At 41.6% G+C, this 11845-nt stretch overlaps 1 protein-coding gene across 1 annotated transcript in view; it reads left to right on the top strand.

Annotated features, from left to right (window-relative positions):
• Positions 1 to 6933: 6933 nt before the first annotated feature.
• Positions 6934 to 11845, top strand: part of LOC310775888 (alpha-lactalbumin-like) — a gene marked incomplete at both ends in the record, with an annotated part of 11314 nt that continues 6402 nt past the window's right edge. The window contains one exon of the mRNA XM_083636013.1: positions 6934 to 7087. Within this exon, the coding sequence (XP_083492139.1) occupies positions 6934 to 7087 (154 nt within the window). The remainder of the gene's footprint in view (positions 7088 to 11845) is intronic.

Raw genomic sequence — 11845 nt, 5'->3', positions numbered from 1 at the left:
TACTTGGTGTGGTTTGTGTAAAAACTGTGATCATGTGTATTAAAAAGCGTTTTGGAACCACAGGAGACAGGGGAAGTGTGAACACAGTGTGAATGAGTGATGTTTGGAATGGTGAAAGGTGTGGGATTGATATAGGGAATGTGAATGACTCCAGTGTGACTAGAGAGCGGAGATGAGGACAAAGACTTGAGACATGACTTGGACTGGTAAGATGACTTGTGAGCTGATAGGTTGCGGGTTTGTTTCCCGGCCTTTGAGCAGAGTACATGCCAAAGTCGACTTGGGATGTATGTCTGCCGGATGCTTGGAAGGGAACCCAAAACATAGAGGTTAATCTGACTAATGTGTTCTGTAGGTTGTGTAAATTGTGTATTAAGCAGGGTTGGGGGTAATTAATCAAATTGTGTGTTAAATGAATATAAACATATTCTAAACTACCAAGTAGGGCTTAATTTGAAGGTAACCTGCAACAAGTTAAAGGTTTCAGTCTTCGATTGGACAACAGGGGCCCATTTACCAGAAATGTGATAAAAGTGTGGAACAATAAAAAGGCCATCTTGCCTCTGACACACTTTGCTTATGCTATGAAATCCTGGGTAAATAATCATGCTTGATTTGATATTAGCATCGCCAAGAGTTTGATTTGAGCAAGCGATACATTGTAATACAAGTAAAAGTGAAATTTGAGTTCCAGTGGTTTTACTTAGCCATAAACCGAAATGCAGTTAAGTGAGGATTTATTAATTGTAATTGTGAACACAGAGGGAAATTTTGATCTATGCAGAAAGGCAAACAGCCTATCATTTGATGTTTCACAGGTTGTTTTCTTATTGTTGATTGTACAGCAGTATATTCATTTTATCGTGATAAAAGTTTGTTAGCAAAGTAATGATTCATTTTAGTAAGGAAGGACTAATGACAACATTTTGCTAAAAGTTTGAACAGTTACTGACCACTTACTGAAATTGATGAAGTCGTTTTTATTAATCATTTTCTTCTAACAAGTTAAGGATGATAGTTATTTTAGTTTTCTTTGATTGTGTTTGAACTTATAGTTTCTTATCAATAATTTATTTTTAATATTGATAATAATGATTTATTCTTATCAAAAGTGTGGAATTGTAATGGAAAATTATTGATCAAGTGTGTATTGATTGATTAATTATTAATTATGACAATTCTAAGATGTATTTTGTGAACTGTGTTCTTCAGTCATTGCAGGAGATTGCTGTACAGAATTTTCCTGTGAGAACATGTAGGTTCCTGTGGGAACCTGTGTCTTGTTGTGGCTCTAGACTGGATTTGTTATGTATTCTTCTGAACAACAGATTAACTATGGACGTCATGGAGAAGTACTGAGTTGGAGAGAGGTTGAATGAACTGCCCTCCAGGGAGGAGGGCGGGCGATAGTTTTAGTATATGAACGGTTGTAAACAATGATTCGGGGCTCTTGTATCGTCAAATGTAGATGAGAGGAGACCTCCGTGCACGGAGAGATGATTGTGGAAATAAAAAACCTCCTATGAACATTTAAAACGGATATCTAATTATTGATGAATCAGCAGAGCATTGCAGTGGATTTTTCCTCCACCCCACCCTGACCACGCCCCCAGCCAGGCTGAGCCAGCTAACCCAGCGTCTATGACGAGACATCGCCTCAACCTATGGCCGCAACCATGGAGTATGTAGTCCAAAGTATGAAGTGTCAAAATAAAATGTAGTCCATTATTGTAATGGAGTCTGTTGCCTTATGTGTCGTCGTTGCTCCTCATTTTCGTTTAAATATGCAAGCAGGGTGCTCCGCTCGTTGTTAAGCTGTCTTGCTATTTGTCAAACAAAAACAAGTTTGTCGCGGTCCGCCATGTTTCTTGCTTGCATTTTGCCTTTGTGCTCTTGGAACGCTTTGAAGGTGGCGGGTGGGACTTTTCCACTGGGAAACACCCACGTCCCAGGTGTCTGGAAGGCGGCAATAGGCCGGTAATTCCCTTGATCTAGCTTACTTCCCTTTTACAGAGAGGGATAACTCTTGCCAGTTTCATTTCAAGTTCAAGTTCAAGTTCAAGTTTATTCATATGTCCCAGAAGGGCACTTTGGGTTGCAGCAGAGCAAGAACAAAACAGTCATCAAATCACACAAGACTCGAAATAAAAACATGAAACACAAAGTGCAGACACAAATAGACCATAAAACCATAAAAACCATAAAAGACCATAAAACCATGAAAACAAAATGAAGACACAATAGACCACGACATGGTGCAAAGTAGCATTCAGTTCAAAAGTGCCAATGTAGTTTAAAGTGCATTAGAGGCCGGTAAGTGCAAATGCGATAAGTGCAAAAGCAAGGCAGTCTAAGGAGACTTAGCCACACAGCGCTACATATTACAGAAAGTAAATGCTACAATATAACTATTGTATATAACACAAAATAAATAAAAACATCAAATAGATGTTACATTACTGTACTGTATAGATGTTATATTATTGTATATTCTCTTAAGTAGCATTTAAAGCTCGAATCGAAGCAGGCACAAAGGAATTCCTATATCTATTTTTTTTAGCCAAGGGAGCACAAAGACGAAGGCCAGATGGAAGCAGCTCATATTCAGAGCACAGCGGATGGGCATTGTCTGAGCAGATAGCCCTTGCTTTTTTCAGCAACTGCAAGTTGAAAATGTGGTCTAGGCTCCTAAAATGGATTCCGGCTATTTTAGAAGCCGTTTTCACAATTCTCCCTAGGGAGTTCCTATTCTTGATATCGAGGCTGCCATACCAGCAAGCAATAGAGAAGGTGATCACCGATTCAATGAAAGCACTGTAGAACTATTTCATCAAGGTCTTGTCTACCTGGAATTTGGCAAGTTTCCGGAGACAAAAAAGGCGCTGCTGACCCTTTTTGCACAGCGACTCTGTGTTTAGATCGAACTTCAACCTATTATCCATTACAGTGCCCAGATATTTATATTCAGTGACCAGGTCAACTATCTGACCACTAACAATACTACCTTTCGGAACAGGGGGGGAGCGTCTAAAATCAATGCAAATCTCTTTCGTTTTTGAAACATTGAGTTGCAGAAAGGCATCTTCACACCAGGATACAAAGTCATCAATGACTTGGCCATGGCCGACTTCATCATCGTCAAGCAAGCTGACGATAATAGAATCATCAGCATACTTGATAATGAATCTATCGGCATAGCGACTACGACAATCATTGGTATACAAAATGTACAGAAACGCAGATAAAACACAACCCTGAGGCGAGCCAGTTGAGGATGTAAAAAAACTAGACAGTATCCCGTTTACTCTTACCTGTTGAGATCTGTTGGTAAGAAAATCTAAAATCCAGCCAACCAAACATGGGTCCAGACCAAAGCTGTCAGTTAGTTTTTCAACAAGAACATGTGGCTGAATGGTGTTGAATGCTGATGAAAAGTCAACAAAAAGCAATCTAGCGTGGTTCTTACTGCCCTCTAGGTGTTTATACAGGAGGTTCAGCAAGGTGGCTGTAGCGTCTTGCACGCCTCTTTTCGCACGATAAGCGAACTGAAAGGGGTCGAGCAAGCACTCAGTTTTAGCTACGAGCTCAGTTTTTACCAACTTTTCAAACTGCTTCATGACAAGCGAGGTTAGGGCTACTGGCCTAAAGTCATTCAAGGTTTGTGGTTTGTTGCTCTTGGCAACCGGAACCACAGTGGACTGTTTCCATAGGGATGGCACCCTCTGCTGGCAAAGTGATGAACTAAAAATATAATTAAAAATAGGGCCTAGTTGGTCAGCACAGACCTTTAAAAGTCGCCCACCCAAATTGTCCGGGCCAGGACTTTTTTTGGGTTTGCACGCTTTGAAGCACTTGACAACATCATGTTCATCAAAGAACGGGCTTACAGGGGGAGCTAGGCGGAGGCTATCTCTGATCTCCTGATGTTTCTCACTAAAATCATGAACATCGAATCTACCATAAAAATCATTGAAACTCTGAGCCAGCTGGACATCGGAGTTGTACCCATTTAACTGGATGTTTCTCCTGCCGCCCTCCTTGATCCCAGTGATTGTTTTCATGCTGTCCCACACTGATCCTAAGTTATTCATACGGAGTTGAGACTCAATTTTCTCTTTATATTTATTTTTACCGGACCAGATTGCACGTTTTATCTCTTTCTGCAGGTCACGCATGACTAAGAGGTTACCCTCTCTAAAGGCTTTTTTCTTTCTGCTAAAGAGCAATTTGAGGGACTTGGACATCCAGGGCTTATTGTTCGGGAACATTTTAACAGTTTTCACTGGGATGACAATATTTTCACAGTATGATGACCAGCTACATCAATATTCGAGGAGGATTCTATAAACATGTCCCAATCTGTAGCATCTAAACAACCTTGGAGAGCCAAGCAGGCATCATCATTCCAGTCTTTAACCAAGATCGACTGCGATTTCATTGGGAAACTTCCCAGGAAAGGTTTACTATGTGTGTTACACGAAGAGTGATGGGTTCCACAGCATCGCTAAGGAATCCGCCAGGAATGTTATCCAAGCCGGTAGGCTACATTACAGTGTTGCTTTGTGCCAAACAAGTAGAAATCTGTTTCCAGGTCAGGACTGATGGTGCGTTCGTGTGTGTGTGTGTGTGTGTGTGTGTGTGTGTGTGTGTGTGTGTGTGTGTGTGTGTGTGTGTGTGTGTGTGTGTGTGTGTGTGTGTGTGTGTGTGTGTGTGTGTGTGTGTGTGTGTGTGTGTGTGTGTGTGTGTGTGGGGACTGATCGTGCGTTCATGTGCTGTCGGAGTCATCGGAAAAAACGTCATTCCGAGAGGGAAAATTCACGTGAACGGCCGCTCAAGTCGGAAACAACAAGTGGGAAACTCTGTGAGAATGTTGGTACACGAGTTGGCGACTTGATGTCATATTATGCAGAAAACATGGCGGACAAGAGGGGATGTTTTGTTGACGCTAAGAAACTTTTTATGTAATTAGTGTATTTTCCATCCACTATTTGCTCACACGTCATCATGTCGTTTAATATGGTATTAACATTAGTTGCTGTCCTCCTAGAGCAGGGGTGGGCAATTATTTTTCATGGGGGGCCACATGAGAAACCCAGATTGTTGCCGGGGGCCGAACAAATATTGTCATGCCGTAACCCATGGATGGGTAACTTTGATGATAGAGAGGGCCACAAAAAATGTCCTCGCTACCAGGTTTTGCTGAGCATGTCCTAGAGCATACATGGGCAAAATACGGCCCGCGGGCCGGATGCGGCCCGTGGGCGCCACCTGTGTGGCCCGCGATGGAATTGCAAAAAAAAAAAAAAAAAAAAAAAAATTGCACAGTGCACCTGAACACAACATGCAAGATACCCGCTGAATAAGTGTCCAAATGTTCATGTCATTCTGGCCAATACTCCACTTCTGTTATAGCATTTCAGTCTGGAATATGGAATATCTTTCAATAATCTTCATGACTAAAAGGCTACATTGAATTAGAAATTTAAATAATTAACTCATTGGTTTTGGATTTATTTAGCTTCAAGACTGCATTTTTGTTCGTGTGACCCGCAACACAGGCTTTGAGAATCCCGGGCCACTTACTGATACTTAAGCTTAAATTAACCCACTCATATTCTGATTTATTTCAAGAAAAACATTTCGGCTAGTGGAAATTCTAATTGGCTGGTAACTTTAAAATCTAGCAGTCATATTGGCAGGTGGTCAAAAAAGTTAATTTCAAGCCCTGAGAGCAGGTGGTGACATAGGAGTGAGTGAGAAAAGGATGAAATATTGGTGGTTAAGACTGAATAATGACATCACAACTGTTAATTTAAAATGAGTTATTCCTCTAAACCTGGCTTCAAATGCACCAAATTTTTCACGCGGGCGCCGTTCGGCCCTCAGCAAAACCTGGTAGCGAGGACATTTTTTGTGGCCCTCTCTATCATCAAAGTTACCCATCCATGGGTTACGGCATGACAATATTTGTTCGGCCCCCGGCAACAATCTGGGTTTCTCATGTGGCCCCCCATGAAAAATAATTGCCCACCCCTGTCCTAGAGTGACCTAGTTTAAACAACTCAGGTAGGAGCAATAACGTTATCTGCATGGTGCGCCTCCCTAACGTTACATTCCCACACAGATATTGCTTGCAGACTACAACCAGTCTAGTTCAAAATCACTAATATAAAGTTCCATATTGTTTCAGCCTACGTGGATAGCAACATGACTCTGCACTGGGATGCTGTTTATATTTGTTGGCACTGGTTGCTATATGGTTTCAATATTTCCGATTATCCCGACACTACCAGCACATGAATGCCCGCGCGTCGGAAGAACGACTCGGACAACTCGCACAATCGAACTCTCCGCGCAGCACATGAATGATGTGTTCTGCTCACATTTGATCTTTTATCTTTGCTCCACTTTGCATTGTTCTTCTATTACAATAAGTGTTCCGTTAGCATCATAGCTGAGCTCAGCAAACCAATGTGACCACAAGGTGAGTGAATTCATTGCTCTCACGTTACCTGCAGCCGACACCTGATCTTACAGTATAAATATGACAATGCAAGTCCCATATCTCTTGAACGTCTTGGTGATCGGGAACATCCAGTGATGTGGGCGAGCGGTCCACCTGATCTGGTTTTTGTCTCAGGCCCAGCGGTCTTTTCAACAGGAGGAAGGTGTGGCCTGCAGAGGAGAAAAGGCTTTTTTTCTGGACAGACGTGTCATTTTCCCCCCTGACCTCAATAGAGAACTGAAGCTCAAGGCTAAACAAGAGATTGTTGGCTCACCCTCGTGGTCTTTCAACAAGGCTTCAAGGTGCCAGGGGAATGGTTTTTGTCGGAGGGGAACAAAAGATAGCCGTTCTCACCGGGTCTCTGAGAGTATATAAACCACGTACGTTCTCAAAGCGAGAGGAGGAGATAGCTTCTACTTTGGGACAAGATGAAGATACTTGTTGTGTTGCTGGCGGCCCTGTTCTCCACTCCGAGGGCCGAGGGGAGGCGGGTCGGTAAATGTGAGCTGAAGACGCTACTTGAAGAAGCTGACCTCAGAAACACCCACAACCGCGTGACCTATGAGGACATTGTGGCCAAGAGTGAGTAACATTGAAATGATCTAAAACTAAAGAAACACGTACAACGTTGAGGGTGATCATCATAGAATATATATACATATGCATGTATATATATATATATATGTATATATATATATATATATATCAGTGGCGGCTCCTGTGCTTTAAAGCAAGGGAGGAATCTCGCTCAAATAATGCAATAATGCAAAGGAAAATGTGCATTTTTCTTCTTTTTTTTGCAGTTTGAAGACAGATTTAGCATTAGGATTAGACTGTTGTGATGTCATTATTCAGTTTTAACCATCAATAATTGTTCCTTTTCTCATTATTTCATTTCTCAGAGAAAATACTGTATATTTATTTCGATATTTTGGTCAATTATTTGTGCTTTTTATTATTAGCTTAGTTTACTCACTTCTACACTAGCTTAGATTGTGTTACTTTGAAAACAACTGGCTTAGGCTACAACTGTTGTGAGAGGCTGGTGAATTTTTGCACATTTTCAATGCAGATTGATTAAACAATCTGCATATTTAAACAAACAAATAAGATGGATTAAACAGCTGTCATCTGGTGCATTTTAGGCCCAGGAGAAACAGAGTTGATCCGGGAATAATTTCTGGCTAAGCAATGCAATGCACGCACCTCAAAATAAAGTAAGCCATTTACAGTTAGTTTGTCAGTTTGTCAGTAAAAGGTTTGATGAATAAATAAATCAAAACCACTCCACTGCTGTACTGGTGACAGTAGCTGTCGTAAAGACAATGGGAGTGACCAGGGCCGTAACCAGGGTTCCGAAATAGGGGAGGTCCAGCAAGGGGAGGCGGATTCGGCGGTGCCCAAATTTGAGTTTTTTCCCCCCCTTTTTTTGCCACATTTAGAGTAATATATCATTTTAAATCTACATTAGGATTATACTGTTGTGATGTCATTATTCAGTATATTCTCTTTCATGTCACCACCTGCTCAGCTCTCCTGTCAACATAATTGTAACTAACAAACACAAACTGTTTTAGCCAAATTCATATCAAAATGACACCTACAAACACAGGTACACAACCCAAGCCGTACACAACACACAAAGTCATCATCGATAATAAAAAAAAACATACAGAGGGACATTTATTTATTCCTGATAGGAACGATTGAAAAATAAAATAAAATATATTATGTTGTTTTTAACTTTACACCACCTCTTTTTGTTACTTATTGGGTCATGAAACTGAAACCATGCATATAGCCACCTGCATACCTGACTTCGGGAGCTTGGCAATTGGCATCATGCATGATTAGCCAGTAGCATCCCAACGTGTCACACAGGTAACATTACTTAAGAGACAGACTAGACACTTACTTTCTTGGTTGTTGCTAAAAAATCTGTCAGTGTCACTCACTGTCTGTCGTTCACTCGCTCACTGTCTCGCAGCTCGCTCACCTTCAATTATCTCGCCAGGCAGACAGACAGTCATCACTCACCACCAGGGGCGGACTGGGATCATAATTCAGGCCGGGCATTAGATACCAAGCAGGCCAGGCCGATACGGGCCGACGCGCGTGAAAAAATTTGGGGCGTTTGAAGCTCAATTTGGGCCGTTTGAAGCCCAATTTGGGCAGTTTGAAGCCAGATTTGGGCCGTTTGAAGCCCTATTTGGGTCGTTTAAAGCAATGTTTGGGCTGTTTGAAGCCTGATTTGGGGCGTTTGAAGCCCAATTTGGGCCAAGTCCAATTTTACAATGAGATGCACCCACTTTAAACCTGAATAAAGTAATAAAACCACTAGTTAACCAGTAGGCGGCGCCTGGCCTGCTGTTCAGTGAGTGGCCTGGCCTGGCCTGCAAAAAAAAAAAAAAAAAAAAAAAAAAATTTTTGGCAGGCTGAAATATTAGGGGAGGTCCGGACCTCCCCGTCCTCATAGCTAGTTACGGCCATGGGAGTGACTATCAGCTACTGTCATTCCCAACATGCTACTGTAGGTTGACATGCTTGCTCCCAATCGATTCCTTATTTCTTCTACTTTCATATGGTATAAAGATCATCACTCTAGCTTTTTTGCTCCTATCGCATTTAATACTGTTTACTGTTTATACTGTTTATTCCATGCTATGTTGTGTTCTTTCTTCTTCTTATTCTGCTTATTTTACTATCGCATTACTACTGTGTATCTTATTTTATGCTATGTGCAGGGGCGGAGCGACCCTATCAGCCCAGAGGGGGCGAAGCTCTTAGGGGGGCCCCATCAAAAATAAAAAATAAAAAAATCTTTTTTTTTTTTTTTTTTGGAAGGCCAGGCCAGGCCAGGCCGCAGGGCCGGTTCCAGAACAAGATGACTAGGGGTGCATCCTAGATAGGAAGGGGTGCAGATGCCCGGCCAAAGGCCGGCCGCCCGAAAAATTTGACATGTTATTTTACTAAAAATAATGCATTTGACCATCATTTCAAGTAGAATGATACCACCCAAGCAAGAATATTTCAAGTGTTTCAAGTGCTTTACTGAAATATTTGGACCATATAATGATAATACAATTATCTCAACCTTAAAGGTTACATATAGGTGCCAAAAAGCCATAAAATCACATCAAAGAACAAAGAAAAACAACAACTATAATTCAAGTTTAAACAGTAAGTGTGCAGCTGTAGCATTTATAAAAAAAAAATTTTTTTTTTTTTTTTTTTTTTTACTTTTCAACTGAGCATGCAGACAATTAAAATAAGGGTGCAATGCATGCTTTTGCACCCCCGTAGAACCGGGCTTGCCAGGCCGCGAAGAAAAATGTGCCTTTTTTGCATGTTTGAATCGGTTTTAGCCATAATAGTGGAATATCTAATTTTAAACACACCAATGTTATTGTCTATTGATTGAATTCCTCTCAGACTCACACCACTGACTTTATTAAATAAAGTCATTTTAAGTCACAACTGTAAAATAGCTGATAGCCCCTATATCCGAAAACACAATTTGTCACTCATTGAGCCAAGTAATATTATGTCCAAGAAAGACTACAGTGAAGCCACTTTACAGACAAGCTTGTTCTGAAGAAGAAAAAGAAAAACACAGGTTGCCAGCCAGGCCCAGTGGCCTGGCCTGCAAAAAAAAAAAAAAAAAAAAAAAAAAATTTTTTTTTTTGATGGGCCCCCCTGACGAGTGGGCCCGTGGCGGCCGCACCCTCTGCCCCGGCGTACGCTCCGCTACTGGCTATGTGTGTTATGTGAACGAGCAACTGTAACTTGTCCCAATTTCCCCCCGGGGATCATTAAAGTCTTTCTGATTCTGATTCTGATTCTGATTAAAAATTAGCTCGCTGTCAGCCGTAGATGTACCGGCCAAATTCAGTTTAAAAATGTGGGAGTTTAAGGTCGCCGTTTTTATTTGCAAAATGACAGGCTATGCAGCATGAAACATATTAATACGAAAATAAATCGTGCTGCTTGGTGGACCATTTGCACGCCGAATTTACTAGAAGACCCGGATAACTTGCACTTAATTGGCGTACTTGCACATCCATACCGGCTGTAACCGCGTGCAGCCGAGACGTTGCAGTATCCCAGCAGGCCCGCGGGAAGTAGGGGTGCTGCAGGTGCTGCAGCACCCCCTAGATTTTTTCAATTTTTTCATTTTTTTTTTTTTTTTTTACAAATGTAATTAAAAATATTTTGCAGTGCACTATGTCGGGAAATGAAAATGTAGCCTATTTAAATAGAATTATCAACAATAACAATCAAGGAAGTTACATGCTTGTAGGCTATAGAGAAGAAGAAGAAGCGCGCATGCACGCACATGTTGTGTTGAACCAACCAACAACCAATACGAATTGTTTAATCTGGCAATAAAGAAATGTGAACTTGACATGCTATTTTAATAGCCTACTCAAAAATGCACCTCCCACTATACAGCAAAGAGAGGAGTCAATGTTTCTTGATATATGCCATTCAGATCAGAATAATTAGTCTAGTCATTAACACATTGAGTGCCAGCCATTTTTTCATCCTGTAGGTAAGTTGTGCCAGTTTTTTTTTTGAGGATTCTGGCTCATTTTACAAGAGCCGAGGATTATTTTCTGTTAAGAATTCATAAACACCAATCATCTAAAAATAACTAATAGAATGTGTGCTTTCTCTGTCTAAAATAGTTAGTTTGCAGAGTTAGTAGTTATGTAGATATTAGCCGTTGAGTACAGCATGGTTTCAGCGTCTGGAAATTTATTCAGAGATAAATGGCTTTTTGTGAAATTCGACAGAACAGTCACTTTAACCATTCATTTTTGGCATCAGTAAGACCGTCAGACATTCTAAACAATAGTTTTGAACAGTAATTTCCTCCATAACAACAGGAAACACCCCTCTCATTCAAACTCCTCCCTCCGTGTGTCTTCTCCTCCTTCCTCCTGGCTCGACAGCGGGCGTGTCAGAAGCGCGTTGCTGCTGCCTGCCTGCCTGCCTGCGTGCCTGCCTGCCTGCTTGCCTGCGTGCGGACGCTCCTTGTGCGAGTCAAGATGGGCCGGGGAATGCGTGGGCGATGGGCAGATGTTGATTCTGGCCTTTCTGAGGTGTTTCAAAGTGTGTTTCACCTATAATCTATTTTGCAAATCGCTCTCCGCTCTCTGTGTGCGGCTGCCTGCGCGGCCGCTCTCGGGCAAGACAAGTGTGGAATGGATTACTGTAAAATCGCCTCGCCATTTCCTTGAATGGCAATTGCTCCCGCGGCAGTTTTTTCTTTGATTTCGCTCGTCTGGGGGAGCACTGTCAACACTTAGTGGGTCGGTAAAATAGATTATACACATT

Source organism: Poromitra crassiceps (assembly GCF_964638095.1).
Source record: "Poromitra crassiceps genome assembly, chromosome: 4".
Classification (NCBI taxonomy): domain Eukaryota; kingdom Metazoa; phylum Chordata; class Actinopteri; order Beryciformes; family Melamphaidae; genus Poromitra; species Poromitra crassiceps.
Note: the sequence above shows the minus strand (reverse complement) of the source record. Positions and strands in the feature narration are given on the sequence as shown.